This window comes from Pseudophryne corroboree, chromosome 8, assembly GCF_028390025.1.
Source record: "Pseudophryne corroboree isolate aPseCor3 chromosome 8, aPseCor3.hap2, whole genome shotgun sequence".
Taxonomy (NCBI): Eukaryota; Metazoa; Chordata; class Amphibia; order Anura; family Myobatrachidae; genus Pseudophryne; species Pseudophryne corroboree.
In genome coordinates, this window is record NC_086451.1 from 424,926,929 (window position 1) to 424,954,265 (window position 27,337).

A 27,337-nucleotide genomic window follows, 5' to 3' on the forward strand; every position below is an offset into this window, starting at 1 on the left:
CAAAGAAAAAAAGAGGCGCAATGAGGTAGCTGTGTGACTAAGCTCAGCGACCCAAGTGGCCGACACAAACACCTGGCCCATCTAGGAGTGGCACTGCAGTGTCAGACAGGATGGCCCTTCAAAAAAATACTCCCCAAACAGCACATGACGCAAAGAAAAAAAGAGGCGCAATGAGGTAGCTGTGTGACTAAGCTAAGCGACCCTAGTGGCCGACACAAACACCTGGCCCATCTAGGAGTGGCACTGCAGTGTCACGCAGGATGGCCCTTCAAAAAAATACTCCCCAAACAGCACATGACGCAAAGAAAAAAAGAGGCGCAATGAGATAGCTGTGTGACTAAGCTAAGCGACCCTAATGGCCGACACAAACACCTGGCCCATCTAGGAGTGGCACTGCAGTGTCACGCAGGATGGCCCTTCAAAAAAATACTCCCCAAACAGCACATGGCGCAAAGAAAAAAAGAGGTGCAATGAGGTAGCTGTGTGACTAAGCTCAGCGACCCAAGTGGCCGACACAAACACCTGGCCCAACTAGGAGTGGCACTGCAGTGTCAGACAGGATGGCCCTTCAAAAAAATACTCCCCAAACAGCACATGACGCAAAGAAAAAAAGAGGTGCAATGAGGTAGCTGTGTGACTAAGCTAAGCGACCCTAGTGGCTGACACAAACACCTGGCCCATCTAGGAGTGGCACTGCAGTGTCACGCAGGATGGCCCTTCAAAAAAATACTCCCCAAACAGCACATGACGCAAAGAGAAAAAGAGGCGCAATGAGGTAGCTGTGTGACTAAGCTCAGCGACCCAAGTGGCCGACACAAACACCTGGCCCATCTAGGAGTGGCACTGCAGTGTCAGACAGGATGGCCCTTCAAAAAAATACTCCCCAAACAGCACATGACGCAAAGAAAAAAAGAGGCGCAATGAGGTAGCTGTGTGACTAAGCTAAGCGACCCTAGTGGCCGACACAAACACCTGGCCCATCTAGGAGTGGCACTGCAGTGTCACGCAGGATGGCCCTTCAAAAAAATACTTCCCAAACAGCATATGACGCAAAGAAAAAAAGAGGTGCAATGAGGTAGCTGTGTGACTAAGCTCAGCGACCCAAGTGGCCGACACAAACACCTGGCCCATCTAGGAGTGGCACTGCAGTGTCAGACAGGATGGACCTTCAAAAAAATACTCCCCAAACAGCACATGACGCAAAGAAAAAAAGAGGCGCAATGAGGTAGCTGTGTGACTAAGCTAAGCGACCCTAGTGGCCGACACAAACACCTGGCCCATCTAGGAGTGGCACTGCAGTGTCACGCAGGATGGCCCATCAAAAAAATACTCCCCAAACAGCACATGACGCAAAGAAAAAAAGAGGTGCAATGAGGTAGCTGTGTGACTAAGCTCAGCGACCCAAGTGGCCGATACAAACACCTGGCCCATCTAGGAGTGGCACTGCAATGTCACGCAGGATGGCCCTTCAAAAAAATACTCCCCAAACAGCACATGACGCAGAGAAAAAAAGAGGCGCAATGAGGTAGCTGTGTGACTAAGCTCAGCGACCCAAGTGGCCGACACAAACACCTGGCCCATCTAGGAGTGGCACTGCAGTGTCAGACAGGATGGCCCTTCAAAAAAATACTCCCCAAACAGCACATGACGCAAAGAAAAAAAGAGGCGCAATGAGGTAGCTGTGTGACTAAGCTAAGTGACCCTAGTGGCCGACACAAACACCTGGCCCATCTAGGAGTGGTACTGCAGTGTCACGCAGGATGGCCCTTCAAAAAAATACTCCCCAAACAGCACATGACGCAAAGAAAAAAAGAGGCGCAATGAGGTAGCTGTGTGACTAAGCTAAGCGACCCTAGTGGCCGACACAAACACCTGGCCCATCTAAGAGTGGCACTGCAGTGTCACACAGGATGGCCCTTCAAAAAAATACTCCCCAAACAGCACATGACGCAAAGAAAAATGAAAGAAAAAAGAGGTGCAAGATGGAATTGTCCTTGGGCCCTCCCACCCACCCTTATGTTGTATAAACAGGACATGCACACTTTAACGAACCCATCATTTCAGCGACAGTGTCTGCCACACGACTGTGACTGAAATGACTGGTTGGTTTGGGCCCCCACCAAAAAAGAAGCAATCAATCTCTCCTTGCACAAACTGGCTCTACAGAGGCAAGATGTCCACCTCATCATCATCGTCCGATTCATCACCCCTTTCACTGTGTACATCCCCCTCCTCACAGATTATTAATTTGTCCCCACTGGAATCCACCATCTCAGGTCCCCGTGTACTTTCTGGAGGCAATTGCTGCTGGTGAATGTCTCCATGGAGGAATTGATTATAATTCATTTTAATGAACATCATCTTCTCCACATTTTCTGGAAGTAACCTCGTACGCCGATTGCTGACAAGGTGAGCGGCGGCACTAAACACTCTTTCGGAGTACACACTGGAGGGAGGGCAACTTAGGTAGAATAAAGCCAGTTTCTGCAAGGGCCTCCAAATTGCCTCTTTTTCCTGCCAGTATACGTACGGACTGTCTGACGTGCCTACTTGGATGCGGTCACTCATATAATCCTCCACCATTCTTTCAATGGTGAGAGAATCATATGCAGTGACAGTAGACGACATGTCAGTAATCGTTGGCAGGTCCTTCAGTCCGGACCAGATGTCAACATCAGCAGTCGCTCCAGACTGCCCTGCATCACCGCCAGCGGGTGGGCTCGGAATTCGTAGCCTTTTCCTCGCACCCCCAGTTGCGGGAGAATGTGAAGGAGGAGATGTTGACGGGTCGCGTTCCGCTTGACTTGACAATTTTCTCCCCAGCAGGTCTTTGAACCTCTGCAGACTTGTGTCTGCCGGAAAGAGAGATCCAACGTAGGTTTTAAATCTAGGATCGAGCACGGTGGCCAAAATGTAGTGCTCTGATTTCAACAGATTGACCACCCGTGAATCCTGGTTAAGCGAATGAAGGGCTCCATCCACAAGTCCCACATGCCTAGCGGAATCGCTCTGTTTTAGCTCCTCCTTCAATGCCTCCAGCTTCTTCTGCAAAAGCCTGATGAGGGGAATGACCTGACTCAGGCTGGCAGTGTCTGAACTGACTTCACGTGTGGCAAGTTCAAAAGGTTGCAGAACTCCACTGCGCTTGAGACAGGTGCATTCCACCTCCTTTGCCTATATCGTGGGCAGATGTATAGGCTTGAATGGCCTTTTGCTGCTCCTCCATCCTCTGAAGCATATAGAGGGTTGAATTCCACCTCGTTACCACCTCTTGCTTCAGATGATGGCAGGGCAGGTTCAGGTGTTTTTGGTGGTGCTCCAGTCTTCTGTACGCGGTGCCTGTACGCCGAAAGTGGCCCGCAATTCTTCTGGCCACCGACAGCATCTCTTGCACGCCCCTGTCGTTTTTTAAATAATTCTGCACCACCAAATTCAAGGTATGTGCAAAACATGGGACGTGCTGGAATTTGCCCAGATGTAATGCACGCACAATATTGCTGGCGTTGTCCGATGCCACAAATCCCCAGGAGAGTCCAATTGGGGTAAGCCATTCTGCGATGATCTTCCTCAGTTGCCGTAAGAGGTTTTCAGCTGTGTGCGTATTCTGGAAAGCGGTGATACAAAGCGTAGCCTGCCTAGGAACGAGTTGGCGTTTGCGAGATGCTGCTACTGGTGCCGCCGCTGCTGTTCTTGCAGCGGGAGGCAATACATCTACCCAGTGGGCTGTCACAGTCATATAGTCCTGAGTCTGCCCTGCTCCACTTGTCCACATGTCCGTGGTTAAGTGGACATTGGGTACAACTGCATTTTTTAGGACACTGGTGACTCTTTTTCTGACGTCCGTGTACATTCTCGGTATCGCCTGCCTAGAGAAGTGGAACCTAGATGGTATTTGGTAACGGGGGCACACTACCTCAAGAAATTCTCTAGTTCCCCGTGAACTAACGGCGGATACTGGACGCACGTCTAACACCAACATAGTTGTCAAGGCCTGAGTTATCCGCTTTGCAACAGGATGACTGCTGCGATATTTCATCTTCCTCGCAAAGGACTGTTGGACAGTCAATTGCTTACTGGAAGTAGTACAAGTGGTCTTCCGACTTCCCCTCTGGGATGACGATCGACTCCCAGCAGCAACAACAGCAGCGCCAGCAGCAGTAGGCGTTACACTCAAGGATGGATCGGAGGAATCCCAGGCAGGAGAGGACTCGTCAGACTTGCCAGTGACATGGCCTGCAGGACTATTGGCTTTCCTGGGTAAGGAGGAAATTGACACTGAGGGAGTTGGTGGTGTGGTTTGCGGGAGCTTGGTTACAAGAGGAAGGGATTTACTGGTCAGTGGACTGCTTCCGCTGTCGCCCAAAGTTTTTGAACTTGTCACTGACTTATTATGAATGCGCTGCAGGTGACGTATAAGGGAGGATGTTCCGAGGTGGTTAACATCCTCACCCCTACTTATTACAGCTTGACAAAGGCAACACACGGCTTGACACCAGTTGTCCGCATTTCTGTTGAAATAATTCCACACTGAAGAGCTGATTTTTTTTGTATTTTGACCAGGCATGTCAATGGCCATATTCCTCCCACGGACAACAGGTGTCTCCCCGGGTGCCTGACTTAAACAAACCACATCACCATCAGAATCCTCCTTGTCAATTTCCTCCCCAGCGCCAGCAACACCCATATCCTCATCCTGGTGTACTTCAACACTGACATCTTCAATTTGACTATCAGGAACTGGACTGCAGGTGCTCCTTCCAGCACTTGCAGGGGGCGTGCAAATGGTGGAAGGCGCAAGCTCTTCCCGTCCAGTGTTGGGAAGGTCAGGCATCGCAACCGACACAATTGGACTCTCCTTGGGGATTTGTGATTTCGAAGAACACACAGTTCTTTGCTGTGCTTTTGCCAGCTTAAGTCTTTTCTTTTTTCTAGCGAGAGGATGAGTGCTTCCATCCTCATGTGAAGCTGAACCACTAGCCATGAACATAGGCCAGGGCCTCAGCTGTTCCTTGCCACTCCGTGTCGTAAATGGCATATTGGCAAGTTTACGCTTCTCCTCAGACGCTTTTAATTTTGATTTTTGGGTCATTTTACTGATCTTTTGTGTTTTGGATTTTACATGCTCTGTACTATGACATTAGGCATCGGCCTTGGCAGACGACGTTGATGGCATTTCATTGTCTCGGCCATGACTAGTGGCAGCAGCTTCAGCACGAGGTGGAAGTGGATCTTGATCTTTCCCTATTTTTTTAACCTCCACATTTTTGTTCTCCATATTTTAATGCGCACAACTAAAAGCCACCACAGGTATACAATGTAGATGGATGGATAGTATAGTATTATATTACTTATGGACGACGAGTGCACTTACAACACAGAGGTAGGTACAGCCGTGGCCTACCGTACTGCTATATATATATATATAATATACTGTATAATAATAATAACGGACCTGGTGGACACTGTCAGCAGACTGCTAAACTAGTATGAAGAAAAAAAAAACCACCACATGTATACAATGTAGATGGATGGATAGTATATTATTATATTACTTATGGACGACGAGTGCACTGACGACACCGAGGTAGGTACAGCCGTGGCCTACCGTACTGCTATATATATATAATATACTGTATAATAATAATAATAACGGACCTGGTGGACACTGTCAGCAGACTGCTAAACTAGTATGAAGGAAAAAAAAACCACCACAGGTATACAATGTAGATGGATATTATAGTATTATATTACTTATGGACGACGAGTGCACTGACGACACAGAGGTAGGTACAGCCGTGGCCTACCGTACTGCTATATATATATATATATATATAATATACTGTATAATAATAATAACGGACCTGGTGGACACTGTCAGCAGACTGCTAAACTAGTATGAAGAAAAAAAAAACACCACTGGTATACAATGTAGATGGATGGATAGTATAGTATTATATTACTTATGGACGACGAGTGCACTGACGACACAGAGGTAGGTACAGCCGTGGCCTACCGTACTGCTATATATATATAATATACTGTATAATAATAACGGACCTGGTGGACACTGTCAGCAGACTGCTAAACTAGTATGAAGAAAAAAAAACCCACCACAGGTATACAATGTAGATGGATGGATAGTATAGTATAGTATTATATTACTTATGGACGACGAGTGCACTGATGACACAGAGGTAGGTACAGCCGTGCGTACTGCTATATATATATATAATATACTGTATAATAATAATAACGGACCTGGTGGACACTGTCAGCAGACTGCTAAACTAGTATGAAGAAAAAAAAAGCCACCACAGGTATACAATGTAGATGGATGGATACTATAGTATAGTATTATATTACTTACGGACGACGAGTGCACTGACGACACAGAGGTAGGTACAGCCGTGGCCTACCGTACTGCTATATATATATATATATATATAATATACTGTATAATAATAATAACGGACCTGGTGGACACTGTCAGCAGACTGCTAAACTAGTATGAAGAAAAAAAAAACCACCACAGGTATACAATGTAGATGGATGGATAGTATAGTATTATATTACTTATGGACGACGAGTGCACTGACGACACAGAGGTTGGTACAGCCGTGGCCTACCGTACTGCTATATATATATATATAATATACTGTATAATAATAATAATAACAGACCTGGTGGACACTGTCAGCAGACTGCTAAACTAGTATGAAGAAAAAAAAAGCCACCACAGGTATACAATGTAGATGGATGGATACTATAGTATAGTATTATATTACTTATGGACGACGAGTGCACTGATGACACAGAGGTAGGTACAGCTGTGGCACACCGTACTGCTATATATATATATATATATAATATACTGTATAATAATAATAACGGACCTGGTGGACACTGTCAGCAGACTGCTAAACTAGTATGAAGAAAAAAAAACCACCACAGGTATACAATGTAGATGGATGGATAGTATAGTATTATATTACTTATGGACAACGAGTGCACTGACGACACAGAGGTAGGTACAGCCGTGGCCTACCGTACTGCTATATATATATATATATATATATATATAATATACTGTATAATAATAATAACGGACCTGGTGGACACTGTCAGCAGACTGCTAAACTAGTATGAAGAAAAAAAAAGCCACCACAGTTATACAATGTAGATGGATGGATACTATAGTATAGTATTATATTACTTATGGACGACGAGTGCACTGACGACACAGAGGTAGGTACAGCCGTGGCCTACCGTACTGCTATATATATATAATATACTGTATAATAATAACGGACCTGGGGGACACTGTCAGCAGACTGCTAAACTAGTATGAAGAAAAAAAAACCACCACAGGTATACAATGTAGATGGATGGATAGTATAGTATTATATTACTTATGGACGACAAGTGCACTGACGACACAGAGGTAGGTACAGCCGTGGCCTACCGTACTGCTATATATATATATAATATACTGTATAATAATAATGGACCTGGTGGACACTGTCAGCAGACTGCTAAACTAGTATGAAGAAAAAAAAACCACCACAGGTATTCAATGTAGATGGATGGATAGTATAGTATTATATTACTTATGGACGACGAGTGCACTGACGACACAGAGGTAGGTACAGCCGTGGCCTACCGTACTGCTATATATATATATATAATATACTGTATAATAATAACGGACCTGGTGGACACTGTCAGCAGACTGCTAAACTAGTATGAAGAAAAAAAAAACCACCACAGGTATACAATGTAGATGGATGGATAGTATAGTATTATATTACTTATGGACGACGAGTGCACTGACGACACAGAGGTAGGTACAGCCGTGGCCTACCGTACTGCTATATATATATATATATATATATATATATATAATATACTGTATAATAATAATAACGGACCTGGTGGACACTGTCAGCAGACTGCTAAACTAGTATGAAGAAAAAAAAAGCCACCACAGGTATACAATGTAGATGGATGGATACTATAGTATAGTATTATATTACTTATGGACGACGAGTGCACTGACGACACAGAGGTAGGTACAGCCGTGGCCTACCGTACTGCTATATATAGATATATATAATATACTGTATAATAATAATAATAATAATAACGGACCTGGTGGACACTGTCAGCAGACTGCTAAACTAGTATGAAGAAAAAAAAAACCACCACAGGTATACAATGTAGATGGATGGATAGTATAGTATTATATTAGGTACAGCCGTGGCCTACCGTACTGCTATATATATATATATATATATATATATATAATATACTGTATAATAATAATAACGGACCTGGTGGACACTGTCAGCAGACTGCTAAACTAGTATGAAGAAAAAAAAAGCCACCACAGGTATACAATGTAGATGGATGGATACTATAGTATAGTATTATATTACTTATGGACGACGAGTGCACTGACGACACAGAGGTAGGTACAGCCGTGGCCTACCGTACTGCTATATATATATATAATATACTGTATAGTAATAACGGACCTGGTGGACACTGTCAGCAGACTGCTAAACTAGTATGAAGAAAAAGAAAGCCACCACAGGAGTGTTTTTCAGGCAGACAAACGTATACTGGACTGGTGGTCACTGTCAGCAAAACTGTGCACTGTACTCCTGCTATAACTGCTCCCCAGTCCCCACAATTAGGCAGTGTGAGCAGTGCACTCAGCACAGATATATGCAGCAGTGCAGCACACTGAGTGAGCACAGATATGGTGGAGCGTTTTTTTCAGGCAGAGAAACAACGGATTAAACTCACTGGTGGTATTATAATCAAAACCCTGCACTGTACTCCCTAACAGCTGCTCCCCGTCCCCAATCCTCCCCACAATTATAACTAAGTCACTCAGTCTTTTCTACAATAACGGAGAGGACGCCAGCCACGTCCTCTCCCTATCAATCTCAATGCACGTGTGAAAATGGCGGCGACGCGTGGCTCCTTATATAGAATCCGAATCTCGCGAGAATCCGACAGCGGGATGATGACGTTCGGGCGCGCTCGGGTTAACCGAGCAAGGCGGGAGGATCCGAGTCGCTCGGACCTGTGAAAAAAAAGGTGAAGTTCGGGCGGGTTCGGATCCCGAGGATCCGAACCCGCTCATCACTAGTATTTATATGCTTCTGGAGATATGGTCTCCAGAACTGGACACAGTATTTCAGATGAGGCCATACCAATGACCTTTACAGTGGCATTATTACTTATTTTTTCCTGCTTCTAATTCCTCTCGCTATGCAACCAAGCATCTGACTTGCCTTTCTCATTGCTTCGTTGCATTGCTTTCCTGACTTTAAGTCACTTAAAATAGTGACTCCTAAATCCCTTTTCTCCTCAGTAGTTTCCATTATAGTACCCTTGATACTTTATTTAGCCTTTGGGTATTAAACTGTAGTTGCCACATTCTTGACCATTTCTCAAGCCTAGCTAGGTCATCAATCATTTGTTTTACCCCTCTGTGTGTCTACCCTGTTGCAAATCTTTGCATTATCTGCAAAAAGGCATATTTTCCCTTCAATACCATTTGCAATGTCACCAACAAAGATACTAAAGAGAACTGGTCCAAGTACAGATCCCTGGGGTACTCCACTGGTAACATTTCCCTCCATAGATTGCACTCCATTTACCATAACTGTCTGTTTCCTATCCTGTAACCAGGTTCTTAGCCATTTAACTGATAATAATCCACCCCCACGCTTTCAAGTTTATTTAGCAGTCTGTGATGTGGGACAGTGTCAAAAGCCTTACTAAAAATCCAGATATGCTACATCTACAGCTCTCTCTTGAGCTATTATTTTCAACACAGAGTCAAAAACGTCAATAAGATTTGTTTGGCATAATCTGCCACCAGTAAATCCATGCTGTTTTGGATCCTGTAAATTGTTTGATTTAAGATATTCCACAACTCTTTCTTTTAATAGTTTTTCCATTACTTTCCCTACTACTTATGTAAGGCTTACTGGTCTGTAGTTACTTGCTTCTTCCTTGCATCCACTTTTGTACAGTGGAACTACATTTGCTCTTTTCCAGTCCTCTGGAATGACACTGTATTTAGTGACTGGTTAAATAATTCTGTTAATGTTGCCACCAGCACATCTTTTAACTCTTTTAGTATCCTTGGGTGTATCCCATCTGGCCCCATTTATTTATCCACTTTTAGTTTTGAAAGTTCTGTTAGGACCTTCTCTGTAAATGTAGTTTCATCTACCTTATTTTTATAATGTGCTTGCAACTTAACTGTGGCCCCTTCCCTCCTCCTTCTGTAGTAAATACTGAGCAAAAATAATTATTTAGGTGATCTGCTATTGCCTTGTCTTCCTCCACCAAATTCTCACTCTCTGTCTTAAGTCTTATTATTCCTCCATTTCATTTTCTCCTTTCATTTATATACTTAAAAAAAGTTTTGCCCCCTTTATCTACTGACTGGGCCATTTTAACCTTAGCTTCTGCCTTTGCACGTTTGATCACTTTCTTAGCATCCATCCTTCCATCTGTCAAGATATATCTCTTTGTCATTATTATTTTGAGTCTGTTTGTATTTCCTAAAAGCCATCTTTTTTGCTTTCACACTAGTTTATACTTCTTTTGTGAACCACATTGGCTTCCTTTTCCTGGTGCTTTTCCTAACCCTTTTGATACAGAGGTCTGTTGCCCTTAGTATTGCACTCTTCAGTTTTTCCCTGCACTCCTTTCAAGTCACTCTAGTCCGCCAATGAATCACTTAAACATCTCCCAATTTTTGCAAAGTCAGCATTTCTAAAATCCAATACCTTTTTTTGTGACAGTATTTTAAGGATGAAGTTAGAAATCTCTAATTAAACTAGTTCCCCAAACACTGCAACTTAGGACTACTATGTGGCCTCTCCTCACCTCTGCCATGAGAACACCAGGACCAATGCCTACGACTCCTCTGTCCAAGAACATCATGACTTCCCCCAGGACTACTCCTCAAGCTGAGCAGGGAACTGAGGGGTGTGCGCACCAGGACCAGACTTTGCTGGGTCATTTCCATTGGACATTAGTGTACACCAACCCGCACTGATCTCATGAGACCAGGATATTTATAATTTTTGCAAAATAATGTTAGTACAGTTTTCCTGCAAATGTGTTTTTCTATTCTCTTTCTTCTTACAGTGTATTTTCAACCCACTGTGTGCTATTCCTGTAATGTTTACCTCCATTGGTTGCACACCCTGCTAGCAGTAACCTATGCAGTGTGACCCACATGGCTGCCTCGGACGGCTCCTCCGTGGGCAGGGTGTGCTTCATTTGGATCTTTCCATGCAGGGTATAGGATACTACTACACATGTGTCAGTTTTCCCGTACATGCATTTGGCCCTTGTATGGCTTATCTCCCACTGTGTAACCTTCATAGTGCACCCAACATGGCTGCCTTATCTGGTGCACTTTTTAACAAAAGGGAGAGAAGAAGACTCTTTTGTGGGTGCACTCTTGTATGTTTAAGAGGTCTCAGAAGAGACAATAAGTAAAGATTATAAATGAATTTTTAAATATAACTTTTATTAACAATAATTGATAAAATAGTAGAGTTTACTGTCAAAAATTGGAGGTAGGGGTGGGGGGAAGGGTGGGGGGGGAGTGGGGAAAAGAAAGGGGGAACACAGAACGAATTAATTACAGTGTAAATACTGAATATTGTTCTGGAATGCCTGGGTGCGATAATAACAGCTGGAGACCCTGAAAATTGAAGCGTTTTTATTCTCTCATGAGCGATGATGAGGAGACAGATGGGATGATTAAAGATGGAATGAGCAAGATGAATCTGCTGTCAGTGTTAGACGCTGAGCAAAACCGTCCAGGAATTTCTACTAAACTGAGTATTCCTCGAGAGTCTCCCACTCGAGTACTGACCCAGCCCTACACTGCTTAGCTTCCAAGATCGGAAGGATTCGGGCGTTACCAGTGTGGTATGATAGTAGAAAAAATATTAGATATCGAGGGCTCGAGAATCACTGATGAGAGTTCACGAAAATGGAGAAATAAAAGAAAAGACAAGAGAATGAGTGGAGGAGGAAAATAGGGGATCTGCTGCCACCGTTAGACCGGGATAATTACCCCTGAATCAGTGGTGAGAGTCCTGAAGATAGTATAAAGTGAGGAAAAGGAAACGATACTGATAGGTAAAAAAAATTTTTTTTGAGATTGGTTGATAGACAATGGGCTGCTTGATTGCAGGATGCTGATAGTACCTATGATAAAGGTACTAGGTGTGATAAAAAGCAATTTGTACACAATCAGCAGTCAAATAAATTGATTAGACCCATACATCACCATCAATTTGCTACTATCAGATTATTATAATTATACCAAAATGGTATCAGGTGGAAAAAGAAGGAGAAAATGAACAACAATTTCTTATTTGTGTTCCGCTGTATGCAGAGCTGCAGAAATACTATATAATATGATTGCAAGATGCTGATAGTACCTATGATAAAGGTACTTGGTGTGATAAAGAGCAATTGTACACAATTAGCAGATAATTAAATTGATTGGAACCATGCATCACCATCAATTTGATGCTGACAGATTATTGCACATTGTACCAAAATGGTATCAGGTGAAAAGAGAAAGAGATAATGAACAACAGTTGATTATACAGAGCTGCAGCAATGCTATATAATACGCAGTATAGAGGATAGTGATAAATTGCTCAGCCAAATGATTAGATCAAAATGACTGAAAATAAAGGTTTAAACAGTATCCTATGTGGTATTAAGCCGCTAAATGCCGACTATCTGTAAAACGGGTACTTGCAAAAAACAGCTTGATGAATGCTATTATCAAATATAAATATGCAAAAAGATGCTGATATTGAGCAGATATTACCCGGAATTGTATGGAACGATCAGTCACTAATATGAGCAGGATACTTTCTGAGTGCGGAATGTCCGTGTCAAAGTCCAGGCAAATTGAAGATGCAGGATACACTGGTTCCCAGGAGCTGAGCAGTTCGTTTATAGCCGCACTGCCGATCAAAGTACCTGATGTATTGTGGAGACGTGGTCAGGTTGGCTGAGGAGAAGAGAGACACAATGTTCCTGGTCCCATCGCGGCAGTATCTAGCGGCGGCGGGTTGATGCAGCGGCTGCTGGGGAAAGAGCGGCTCGTGGTTCAGGATGTCCGGAATCAGCTGTCACACCCAGGCAGTGGGGATAGGGAACGGAAAACTAGTTTCACCCGTTCACCGGGCTTGATCACTTCCTGTTCCCAGAGGGGATAGTGCAGGCTTTATCTTGCAAGGGAGCTGGTCGTTGTCCAATCAAAAGGGAGGCGTGTCCTGTGTTTGTAAATTGCTGCACAGGTGGAACGGTTGTTCTGTTTAGTATTGGTTCCCTATTATGCTTGCAATTAGTGGCCCATTGCACAAAAGGAAAAAACAGAGAATATGTGTGAGAAATATACAAGGTTATTAGATAAAAAATGAGCATCTTGCTTATTATATAAGTGGGCATAGTGAAAAAATGGAAATAAAAATAAAAATAAATAAAAATAAAATGGGGAAAATTAGCAAAAAAGAATAAATGAATGAAAATAATAAAATTGAAGCTTTCACAAATTGTTTATGAAATATTTAGATGATAAGAATAGATTAAATTTAAGTATAATAAATGATAATTGCTGGAAAAATATGTTAGGACAGCATATCTTGTCTGGAGTTATAAACAAACACGTTGTAAACATTGCATGAGGATATTCATAAATATGTTAATTTGGATTAATAATGCAAGTGACGTCGATGGAAGTGGTGGGAATGATTGTGAGAAAGGATGGTATGGAAAGGATGGGGAGTGAGGTGGAAAGGGATGGAGTGGGGGGGGGTTTAAGATTGTGGGGTGTTGGGGTGTTGGGATATGGGGTGTTGGGATATGGTTGGGGTGTTGTGGTTTGCAGTGTGGTGGGAATGTGTGTGTGGTGTCGAAGGTGATGATCCTGTGTGGGCGAGAAGTATAATGATATGGTGAGATGAGGAAGGGGGGTAGAGATGTAAGGGATAGGAGTGGGTTGACAATGGGAGTGCTGTGTGGAAACGTGTTAGTAGGTTGTGAAATATGTCGGAATTTGCTGGGTCACTGTAATGGGATGGATGTGAGGTGCATGTGAATGGACTGCGGATGTGATGGTGCCGAGTATGTGGTGGAGGTGGGCGTGAAAGTGCTGATGAAAGAAGGGTGAATGTGATGTGTTATGAATAGGGGTGTACTGGATGTGAGTGTACTGAGGGGTGTAAGGGAAGGAAGCGAGGACACTTGATGGGTGCTATATAGAAAGTAGGTTACAGAAATGCACTGTAATTGATGTATTCATTCAGACCCAATGGTTTGAGACAACCTAACCTGAAAGTCCATTCACTTTCCTTCTTAATAAGTGCACTTTTTGTTGGAACCCAACTCTGAACTTTAGGACTCTGCAATCTCCCAATTTTGTGTTCTCTGGCCTGGTGGTCTATAAATCACCCCAATGTGAATAATGTCCTTCTCCATGGTTTCTGTGGTGACCAAAAGGGCATCAGTTTTGTCTTCAGTATTTTGTATTAAAGTAGCATTTATGCTTTTTTCACATCCATTGCTACCCCTCCTCCTATTCTTCCCATTCTATCCTTCCTAAATAAATTGTATCCTTGTATAGCTATGCCCCAGTCATGATTCTCACTGCACCATGACTCTGTAATTGCCACAATATCCAGGTTACCCCTTGTCATTATCGTAAATAGCTCTGGAATTTTGTCTCCCAAGCTCCTAGCATTTGTACACATAGCTTTAAGAATTTTGTCTGTGCATCTGTTATTAGTAACCATTTCCAGACAGTACAAAATAAATGACAAGTTTAAAGTTGAAATTACCTGTTTGGTGATGTTGCTCAGTGTTTGGTATTTTTTTTTTTTTTTACTAATCAGGAATCACACTCAGTCCTTTACACAATGACTACACCTCACTAAATGTAAGATATAGTACATCTGACCACAAATGGCCAAATGATAAAAGGAGGTAAACACCAGACAGCATGCAATAATAAACTATGTTTCACTGAGACACTTTCCCACACATGCCATGCCAATTACAAGCAAATCATTACATCAAAAAACATGCATGAGTTTGCATAAGAGAGAACTATAGTGAGCAGATTAGGGATGTCTTTTCATAGTTTAAAAAGACAGATATTATGCATAAGATGAGTTACATACTTTTGAGGCATTAAGGCAGTCCATATGTGGTAGTGTTGGTGTGTTGATGTTTTCCTTCTTTTTTCCTTCGGTTTAATGCAGGTATAATGCTAATTTTATAATAACACTTTTATGTCATCACTTCTGCGGAAGCATTACCAGCCGACGGCTACCAGCCTTATACTAGACTTTAAATAGGAAAATTTGCAATGTGAATGCAATGATTGCAAACTCCTCCAAATACAATCCCACTTTCAAGCTAACACAATAAATTAACTTAGACAAACAAGCATTACATACCAACAAGGCAGACAACTGAATCTTTACAAAGGGAAAAAAACAAATACAAATCTCTTTTTAATATACCTAGAACTATGCAAGCATGGTATTCATTTGAGATAATCAGCAGATGCAATACAACTTGCTGGTAAGTGTAGTTCCACAAATAGTTACCTAGAACTATACAATCATGGTATTTATTTGAGATAATCAGCAGATGCAATACAACTTGCTGGTAAGTGTAGTTCCACAAATCGTTACCTAGAACTATGCAATTATGGTATTCATTTGAGATAATCAGCAGATGCAATACAACTTGCTGGTAAGTTTAGTTCCACAAATCGTTACCTGTTGATGAGAAGGAGTGATGAGGAGTCAGTTCACAAAGTTCACAATCAATAACAGCTGATAATATAACTTAATGCAGGTATAACGCTAATTTTATAATAACACTTTTATTTCTGCACTTCTATGGAAGTACTACCAGCCGAGCTACCAGCCTTATACATTAATGTATATGAGCTGCCCATTTGTATCTTACTGAGGTTAATAATACCCTAGGAGCAAAACAGGACCAAGTTATGTTTATGTGATTTTAGCTGTTTTTGTCAATTTTTGAAAAAAAAAAATCCAAAATCAGTGACTTCGGTTTGGCAAATCAAAATCCAAAACTGGATGATAAATCATAGTCAAATTAAAATCCAGTCAAAACTGGTCCGGCACACATCTCTAGTATAGATTTTAAAGCTTTGAACGTGATAATTGTAAAGGAATCAGCATCCACTGTGTCTCCTAGTTGAAATGATTGAATGCCTTCAAGTTATTAGGTTTTCACTAAATTAGAACTAAGAGGGTCATATAATCTGATAAGAATACTGTATTGTAGGTGATGAATGGATAACCACTTTCATAACTAGATATGATGAACTGTATTCGGGAATATATTGGATCAATTTATTGAAATATATTATAGCTTGATGATATAGTTATCTACTATAAAGTTTTGAAGATACATTGAAGTAAATATACAGTAGCAGCGTGTGAATTGGAGGCATCAGTGAGTTCCCTGTGACTCTCAACAATGTTTTAAAGTAGAAAACATTTGAAAACCTGATTGGTTTTGACTTTTAAATGATTGTTACTTTAAAACATCAGCCAGTCTCCCTGGTAACATATAATTCTTCATGAATGTTTTTTTCAGCCAAATTAATTGTAATTCTTCAAAATATATCCAGCAAACCTGGAGTTCCCGGAAAGGGAGTCATAGTGTCACAATCTGTTCTATGTTCTACAGTACTGGCGTGCTTCTTTAAAGAAAGGAGTCTGTATTTTAAAAAAAATGGCCTGTGTCATGGATCCCGGGGATTTGACATCCTTGCCCAGGACTGTGGATGGAGAAGCAAGTTTCCATGTCAAAATCCATCAGTGAACACATGCACAGTTTGTAGATACCTGCTTAGACCCTCAGATGCAGCACCTTTACCTATAAAGGCAGAACTCACCTTGCATTACAGTGAGTGCTAAGTGATTAATAGAGATGAGCGCCTGAAATTTTTCGGGTTTTGTGTTTTGGTTTTGGGTTCGGTTCCGCGGCCGTGTTTTGGGTTCGAACGCGTTTTGGCAAAACCTCACCGAATTATTTTTGTCGGATTCGGGTGTGTTTTGGATTCGGGTGTTTTTTTCCAAAAACACTAAAAAACAGCTTAAATCATAGAATTTGGGGGTCATTTTGATCCCAAAGTATTATTAACCTCAAAAACCATAATTTACACTCATTTTCAGTCTATTCTGAATACCTCACACCTCACATTATTATTTTTAGTCCTAAAATTTGCACCGAGGTCGCTGTGTGAGTAAGATAAGCGACCCTAGTGGCCGACACAAACACCGGGCCCATCTAGGAGTGGCACTGCAGTGTCACGCAGGATGTCCCTTCCAAAAAACCCTCCCCAAACAGCACATGACGCAAAGAAAAAAAGAGGCGCAATGAGGTAGCTGTGTGAGTAAGATTAGCGACCCTAGTGGCCGACACAAACACCGGGCCCATCTAGGAGTGGCACTGCAGTGTCACGCAGGATGGCCCTTCCAAAAAACCCTCCCCAAACAGCACATGACGCAAAGAAAAAAAGAGGCGCAATGAGGTAGCTGTGTGAGTAAGATTAGCGACCCTAGTGGCCGACACAAACACCGGGCCCATCTAGGAGTGGCACTGCAGTGTCACGCAGGATGGCCCTTCCAAAAAACCCTCCCCAAACAGCACATGACGCAAAGAAAAAAAGAGGCGCAATGAGGTAGCTGACTGTGTGAGTAAGATTAGCGACCCTAGTGGCCGACACAAACACCGGGCCCATCTAGGAGTGGCACTGCAGTGTCACGCAGGATGTCCCTTCCAAAAAACCCTCCCCAAACAGCACATGACGCAAAGAAAAAAAGAGGCGCAATGAGGTAGCTGTGTGAGTAAGATTAGCGACCCTAGTGGCCGACACAAACACCGGGCCCATCTAGGAGTGGCACTGCAGTGTCACGCAGGATGTCCCTTCCAAAAAACCCTCCCCAATCAGCACATGATGCAAAAAAAAAGAAAAGAAAAAAGAGGTGCAAGATGGAATTATCCTTGGGCCCTCCCACCCACCCTTATGTTGTATAAACAAAACAGGACATGCACACTTTAACCAACCCATCATTTCAGTGACAGGGTCTGCCACACGACTGTGACTGATATGACGGGTTGGTTTGGACCCCCCCCAAAAAAGAAGCAATTAATCTCTCCTTGCACAAACTGGCTCTACAGAGGCAAGATGTCCACCTCATCTTCACCCTCCGATATATCACCGTGTACATCCCCCTCCTCACAGATTATCAATTCGTCCCCACTGGAATCCACCATCTCAGCTCCCTGTGTACTTTGTGGAGGCAATTGCTGCTGGTCAATGTCTCCGCGGAGGAATTGATTATAATTCATTTTAATGAACATCATCTTCTCCACATTTTCTGGATGTAACCTCGTACGCCGATTGCTGACAAGGTGAGCGGCGGCACTAAACACTCTTTCGGAGTACACACTTGTGGGAGGGCAACTTAGGTAGAATAAAGCCAGTTTGTGCAAGGGCCTCCAAATTGCCTCTTTTTCCTGCCAGTATAAGTACGGACTGTGTGACGTGCCTACTTGGATGCGGTCACTCATATAATCCTCCACCATTCTATCAATGTTGAGAGAATCATATGCAGTGACAGTAGACGACATGTCCGTAATCGTTGGCAGGTCCTTCAGTCCGGACCAGATGTCAGCATCAGCAGTCGCTCCAGACTGCCCTGCATCACCGCCAGCGGGTGGGCTCGGAATTCTGAGCCTTTTCCTCGCACCCCCAGTTGCGGGAGAATGTGAAGGAGGAGATGTTGACAGGTCGCGTTCCGCTTGACTTGACAATTTTGTCACCAGCAGGTCTTTCAACCCCAGCAGACCTGTGTCTGCCGGAAAGAGAGATCCAAGGTAGGCTTTAAATCTAGGATCGAGCACGGTGGCCAAAATGTAGTGCTCTGATTTCAACAGATTGACCACCCGTGAATCCTTGTTAAGCGAATTAAGGGCTGCATCCACAAGTCCCACATGCCTAGCGGAATCGCTCCGTGTTTGCTCCTTCTTCAATGCCTCCAGCTTCTTCTGCAAAAGCCTGATGAGGGGAATGACCTGACTCAGGCTGGCAGTGTCTGAACTGACTTCACGTGTGGCAAGTTCAAAGGGCATCAGAACCTTGCACAACGTTGAAATCATTCTCCACTGCACTTGAGACAGGTGCATTCCATCTCCTATATCGTGCTCAATTGTATAGGCTTGAATGGCCTTTTGCTGCTCCTCCAACCTCTGAAGCATATAGAGGGTTGAATTCCACATCGTTACCACTTCTTGCTTCAGATGATGGCAGGGCAGGTTCAGTAGTTTTTGGTGGTGCTCCAGTCTTCTGTACGTGGTGCCTGTACGCCGAAAGTGTCCCGCAATTTTTCTGGCCACCGACAGCATCTCTTGCACGCCCCTGTCGTTTTTTAAAAAATTCTGCACCACCAAATTCAAGGTATGTGCAAAACATGGGACGTGCTGGAATTTGCCCATATTTAATGCACACACAATATTGCTGGCGTTGTCCGATGCCACAAATCCACAGGAGAGTCCAATTGGGGTAAGCCATTCCGCGATGATCTTCCTCAGTTGCCGTAAGAGGTTTTCAGCTGTGTGCGTATTCTGGAAAGCGGTGATACAAAGCGTAGCCTGCCTAGGAAAGAGTTGGCGTTTGCGAGATGCTGCTACTGGTGCCGCCGCTGCTGTTCTTGCGGCGGGAGTCCATACATCTACCCAGTGGGCTGTCACAGTCATATAGTCCTGACCCTGCCCTGCTCCACTTGTCCACATGTCCGTGGTTAAGTGGACATTGGGTACAACTGCATTTTTTAGGAGACTGGTGAGTCTTTTTCTGACGTCCGTGTACATTCTCGGTATCGCCTGCCTAGAGAAGTGGAACCTAGATGGTATTTGGTAACGGGGGCACACTGCCTCAATAAATTGTCTAGTTCCCTGTGAACTAACGGCGGATACCGGACGCACGTCTAACACCAACATAGTTGTCAAGGACTCAGTTATCCGCTTTGCAGTAGGATGACTGCTGTGATATTTCATCTTCCTCGCAAAGGACTGTTGAACAGTCAATTGCTTACTGGAAGTAGTACAATTGGGCTTACGACTTCCCCTCTGGGATGACCATCGACTCCCAGCGGCAACAACAGCAGCGCCAGCAGCAGTAGGCGTTACACGCAAGGATGCATCGGAGGAATCCCAGGCAGGAGAGGACTCGTCAGACTTGCCAGTGACATGGCCTGCAGGACTATTGGCATTCCTGGGGAAGGAGGAAATTGACACTGAGGGAGTTGGTGGGGTGGTTTGCGTGAGCTTGGTTACAAGAGGAAGGGATTTACTGGTCAGTGGACTGCTTCCGCTGTCACCCAAAGTTTTTGAACTTGTCACTGACTTATTATGAATGCGCTGCAGGTGACGTATAAGGGAGGATGTTCCGAGGTGGTTAACGTCCTTACCCCTACTTATTACAGCTTGACAAAGGGAACACACGGCTTGACACCTGTTGTCCGCATTTCTGGTGAAATACCTCCACACCGAAGAGCTGATTTTTTTGGTATTTTCACCTGGCATGTCAACGGCCATATTCCTCCCACGGACAACAGGTGTCTCCCCGGGTGCCTGACTTAAACAAACCACCTCGGCCATGACTAGTGGCAGCAGCTTCAGCACGAGGTGGAAGTGGATCTTGATCTTTCCCTAATTTTGGAACCTCAACTTTTTTGTTCTCCATATTTTATAGGCAGAACTAAAAGGCACCTCAGGTAAACAATGGAGATGGATGGATTGGATACTAGTATACAATTATGGACGGACTGCCACGGTTAGGTGGTATAAAAAAACCACGGTTAGGTGGTATATATTATAATAATAATACAATTATGGATGGACGGACTGCCTGCCGACTGCCGACACAGAGGTAGCCACAGCCGTGAACTACCGCACTGTACACTGGTTGATAAAGAGATAGTAGTATACTCGTAACAACTAGTATGACACTATGACGACGGTATAAAGAATGAAAAAAAAACCACGGTTAGGTGGTATATATTATAATAATAATACAATTATGGATGGACGGACTGCCTGCCGACTGCCGACACAGAGGTAGCCACAGCCGTGAACTACCGCACTGTACACTGGTTGATAAAGAGATAGTAGTATACTCGTAACAACTAGTATGACACTATGACGACGGTATAAAGAATGAAAAAAAAACCACGGTTAGGTGGTATATATTATAATAATAATACAATTATGGATGGACGGACTGCCTGCCGACTGCCGACACAGAGGTAGCCACAGCCGTGAACTACCGCACTGTACACTGGTTGATAAAGAGATAGTAGTATACTCGTAACAACTAGTATGACACTATGACGACGGTATAAAGAATGAAAAAAAAACCACGGTTAGGTGGTATATATTATAATAATAATACAATTATGGATGGACGGACTGCCTGCCGACTGCCGACACAGAGGTAGCCACAGCCGTGAACTACCGCACTGTACACTGGTTGATAAAGAGATAGTAGTATACTCGTAACAACTAGTATGACACTATGACGACGGTATAAAGAATGAAAAAAAAACCACGGTTAGGTGGTATATATTATAATAATAATACAATTATGGATGGACGGACTGCCTGCCGACTGCCGACACAGAGGTAGCCACAGCCGTGAACTACCGCACTGTACACTGGTTGATAAAGAGATAGTAGTATACTCGTAACAACTAGTATGACACTATGACGACGGTATAAAGAATGCAAAAAAAACCACAGTTAGGTGGTATATATTATAATAATAATACAATTATGGATGGACGGACTGCCTGCCGACTGCCGACACAGAGGTAGCCACAGCCGTGAACTACCGCACTGTACACTGGTTGATAAAGAGATAGTAGTATACTCGTAACAACTAGTATGACACTATGACGACGGTATAAAGAATGAAAAAAAAACCACGGTTAGGTGGTATATATTATAATAATAATACAATTATGGATGGACGGACTGCCTGCCGACTGCCGACACAGAGGTAGCCACAGCCGTGAACTACCGCACTGTACACTGGTTGATAAAGAGATAGTAGTATACTCGTAACAATTAGGATGACACTATGACGGTATAAAGAATGAAAAAAAAACCACGGTTAGGTGGTAGGTATATAATAATAAATAATACAATTCTGGTCGGACGGACTGCCTGCCGTGTGCCGACACAGAGGTAGCCACAGCCGTGAACTACCGCACTGTACACTGGTTGATAAAGAGATAGTAGTATACTCGTAACAATTAGGATGACACTATGACGGTATAAAGAATGAAAAAAAAACCACGGTTAGGTGGTAGGTATATAATAATAAATAATACAATTCTGGTCGGACGGACTGCCTGCCGTGTGCCGACACAGAGGTAGCCACAGCCGTGAACTACCGCACTGTACACTGGTTGATAAAGAGATAGTAGTATACTCGTAACAATTAGGATGACACTATGACGGTACAAAGAATGAAAAAAAAACCACGGTTAGGTGGTAGGTATATAATAATAAATAATACAATTCTGGTCGGACGGACTGCCTGCCGTGTGCCGACACAGAGGTAGCCACAGCCGTGAACTACCGCACTGTACACTGGTTGATAAAGAGATAGTAGTATACTCGTAACAATTAGGATGACACTATGACGGTATAAAGAATGAAAAAAAAACCACGGTTAGGTGGTAGGTATATAATAATAAATAATACAATTCTGGTCGGACGGACTGCCTGCCGTGTGCCGACACAGAGGTAGCCACAGCCGTGAACTACCGCACTGTACTGTGTCTGCTGCTAATATAGACTGGTTGATATTTAAAGAGATATTAGTAGTATACAACAATACTATACTGGTGGTCAGGCACTGGTCACCACTCCTGCAGCAAAAGTGTGCACTGTTAATTAATATAATTGTACTCCTGGCTCCTGCTAACAACCTGCAGTGCTCCCCAGTCTCCCCCACAATTAATTATAAGCTTTTAATTTATACATTGATGACTGTGCAGCACACTGGGCTGAGCTGAGTGCACACAGACTGAGTCACACTGTGTGACTGACTGTGCTGTGTATCGTTTTTTTTTTCAGGCAGAGAACGGATATAGCAGAGAGAAGTGAACGGATATATTATATTAAATAAAAGTTAACTAGCAACTGCACTGGTCACTGACTGTGGTAAACTAACTCTGTCTGCGACTCTGCACAATCTCTCTCTATCTAATCTATCTATCTCTATTCTAATGGAGAGGACGCCAGACACGTCCTCTCCCTATCAATCTCAATGCACGAGTGAAAATGGCGGCGACGCGCGGCTCCTTATATAGAATCCGAGTCTCGCGATAGAATCCGAGCCTCGCGAGAATCCGACAGCGTCATGATGACGTTCGGGCGCGCTCGGGTTAACCGAGCAAGGCGGGAAGATCCGAGTCGCTCGGACCCGTGGAAAAAAAAGTGAAGTTCGTGCGGGTTCGGATTCAAAGAAACCGAACCCGCTCATCTCTAGTGATTAAGGTCCACTCCTGGTTACTGCTCTGAGCTTGTCACGATCCAGGTAATTCATCACCATTTCTTACCTTCCAAGTGTCTCCTGAGACTGGCCCAGCGCTCCAAGCCTGGATTCCACCTGCGCTGTCTGCATGCAGCACGCTGTGTAACATGGCCTCAGTCTCTCACATGCTAAAGTTCAAACAGACTTCCCCTCCAGATTCAAACATGGTTGCAGCCATGTTTGGATTCATCACATGTTGCTTTACAGCCTATCAGCTGCACTCTGGACTCTGCCTGATTACCCAGCAGCTGCACTCTGGAATCTGCCTGATTACCCAGCCAATACATGCTTCCCAGCTGGTATAAATATCCTGCATCAAGGCTGCCTAATCGTCAGTGCTTTGGTTGTCAATCCTTGTACACATGTTTCTCCTGTTTGTGGAATCTACAGCTTGTTCTTCCAGGTACTCCAGCTCCTGTGATCCAGCTCCACTAAGAGACCCGCACCAGTTACCATCCTGCAGTGCAGCCTGACTTCTGCAGTGTTCCAGCTCTGCTTCCCGGTTATCTGCTACGATCCTGACATTGCCTTCCAGCTTCCAGCGTTGGTCCTGCTCCACTTCCAGCGGTGTCCTGGTATCGTTCCTTCTTCCATTGTCTGCAGCATCGCTCTCTATCCTCCATAGTGAATTTGTCACTGGCTTCCAGCGTTTCATCCACATCACTTCCAGCTTCCAGCAGTGCTCTGTGTCACTATCAGTCTACAGCGGTGCTTCACATCATCTACAGTTCCACTCTCCATCTCCAGCAGTATCCCTATATCGCTCTGCATATCTGACCACACAACATCGAACCACAGTTCCCATCGATGCTCACCATCGGACTCTAAATTTCAGCGGTGAGTTCAGTACACCTTTTGTTCACACTGGTTCCATCCGTTATTCTCTGCAGTACTGCCAAGTACCACTTCAACTTCTGTGCTCCTGTGTTTACCCCAGCCTCTGTGTATCATCTGCTCAGCAGTACCAGCTCGTTCTTTACCTCAGCGGTTAGCTGTGGCATACGGACTTTCCAACTCCGGATTTGGCAAGGACTTTAACATCTTGTTCTGCAAAGCCACAGCACGTATTACCCCTGCGTTTCTAGAAACTGTACTGTATATATCTCTGCACGTCTACTGTTGAAGTCATTACATAACCAAGGTGTCTAAACTGTGTGTTTAATAAACTGACTTTCATTTTTATAATTTCGTTGTCATGGTCACGCCTTTGGGCAATTGGTACTAGATCTCCTGTATGTCTTGGAACCCTATTCTACCTTCACGGTTCACTTACACTCCAGCCCCTTCAACTGAGGCCTCCCCAGGTCTGCCTCAGCCCTCAGTTACGACAGAGCTTTGCAAAGCACTCTTTAATTTATGTGACTGATCTCTGTCATCAAATAAAGTCTTTCCAACTCATCCAAAGACCTGATAAGATAGGTACCAACATGGCTTTTGTACTAGACTTCTTTTGCCTGATACCTTCTATACTGACCTGACTTGTTATCTGGACGTCCTCTGTCTGGCAAGTTCTTAGTACCTATTAGCACACAACAGATTTTGAAAATGAACAAATTGTTTCAACATATCTATTAATACAAATATTCTATTTTCTCAAGGTCATTTATATTAAAAGATCCATGGAGGTGGACACTAACAACCAAACTATATACTATTTTATAATTAAAGGGATTTCAGAACTTCCTGCACTCATGGTCCCAACCTTTCTTCTGGTTTTAATCCTTTATCTCTCCATTCTTGGTGGCAACATGACCATTCTTCTCCTGGTCATTCGGGATCATCGTCTACATACTCCCATGTACTTTTTTCTGAGCAACTTGTCCATCCTGGACATCACTTCTACAACAGTCACTCTACACAAGATCCTTATTGCATTTGTCACAGGAAACAGAACTGTGTCCTTTGCAGAATGTATGGCACATGCATACTTCTTCATGGCCTTGGAGTGTACAGAATTGTTGATACTGGCTGCCATGAGTTATGATCGGTATGTGGCCATCTGCAATCCATTACATTATTACATGGTCATGAGTCCGAAAGTCTGCGTACTGTTATCTTTCTTATGCTGGGTGTCAGGTTTTGTTGAAGTTATACCTCATACATATATTTTATCTAATTACTCCTGTTACACCTCCAATATTGTCAATCACTTTTTCTGTGACGTCTTACCACTTATGAAACTTTCATGTAATGATATATCACTGCTAAAGCTCTGGATTGCCACAGAAGGCGTATTTATTTCAGGTCTCATACCTTTATTTATGACAGTTACACCTTACATTTTTATAATACTTTCCATACTCAAAATTCATTCCAGTACTGGAAGACATAAGGCTTTCTACACATGTTCCTCACACCTCACAGTTGTCATACTTCTCTATGTGACACTTTACTGCTTATATCTATCACCAACATCAGAAAACTCCTTAGATTCTCACAAACTTTTTTCACTATTTAACACAGCGGCTGTGCCCTTATTAAACCCTCTCATATACAGCCTGAAAAACGCAGAAGTAAAGTCAGCAATGAAGAGGCTGTTGAAATCTTTGCATATTGAAACAATACTTAGATTTTCAGCAAACTCAAAAAACAATTGTCAAACTGTGTTTTAAAAATGCATCACAATAGAAAGTTCTATTAAATGAAAGCAATGTAATAGTATTTCACAACTTTAGAGATATCTTAAGGAGATCTTTTTGAACCCTGGTACTGGAGGGGGCATGGCCAAACATATTAGGGAATGGGAACACCTTGATGTGATTATTAGGGACCTCTTTACAAGCTGTGCCAATACACAATAATGAAATGGGTAAGCTATGCCATCTTTGTGGTGTGGTCACACCTTTATGGCACATATGGACCCCTGGACATTACTGGAGTCCAAGTACAATATGTGAAAGCCAATTTGTTTTTGTTGGAACTAACATTACTTGGGAAAATTATTGCCAAAGGTTTTGAAACATGGAATTTTGGGAGTTATAACTTGCCCTTGTTCTCACAGTCAAGCACCAAATATCAAAAGTCATTTTCCAGGATTTCATTATACCATGTAAAAATAAGGGATGATTGGGGTCCAGTTTCTGAAAACCGAGTCCACACAAACTTCTGTGATCCATGAGAATCTGAGCCATGGCTCGAGTTTTCTTGCCTGGCTCGGATTCCAAATCAAGACAAAACGTTCTCACCTTTGCATCAGATCTCACAGGTTATGGATTCAATATACTATAAGTTCCTGTAGTGAGATTTGGGTGCCATTTCCCAGCAGATCCTGGAAAGCTGTGTGCTGATGACATCTGTGCTGACTCAAACTATTTTTCCACTCCAGTGCTGAGCTGACCTATCTGCCCATCCACTCCAGTGCTGATGAGCTGACCTAAATGTCCACTCCTGCACTGTTGACACTTTACATGTTGAGCTAATGACCATGTCAACCTTTTGATTATGTCAACCTAATGCATGTCTATCATTTGGTGTTAATCTATTGACTATCTATCTAGACACTGTAGATCTATAGACCGCATACAAAGTTTCACACTGGTGTATTTTTTTGTCACTGCCTGCAATGAAGCTGCAGCCCAGACCTCCATATAGGGCAGCAGTAACCCTTGGTGTACA

The 27,337-nt window shown here is 43.3% G+C and overlaps 1 protein-coding gene and 2 pseudogenes across 1 annotated transcript; 1 reads left to right on the forward strand and 2 right to left on the reverse strand.

Annotated features, from left to right (window-relative positions):
- Window positions 1–27,337, reverse strand: part of LOC134949909 (vomeronasal type-2 receptor 26-like) — a 1,108,520-nt pseudogene that overhangs the window by 917,432 nt on the left and 163,751 nt on the right.
- On the reverse strand, window positions 11,869–11,987 carry LOC134952826 (5S ribosomal RNA; annotated as a pseudogene).
- Window positions 25,342–26,334, forward strand: LOC134948030 (olfactory receptor 2AP1-like). The gene has a single exon (XM_063935790.1). It carries the CDS (start codon window positions 25,342–25,344, stop codon window positions 26,332–26,334), a length of 993 nt encoding a protein of 330 aa, XP_063791860.1.

Coding starts and splice junctions, on each gene's coding strand:
- LOC134948030 (XM_063935790.1), top strand. CDS start 25,342: ATGGAGGTGGACACTAACAACCAAACTATATACTATTTTATAATTAAA.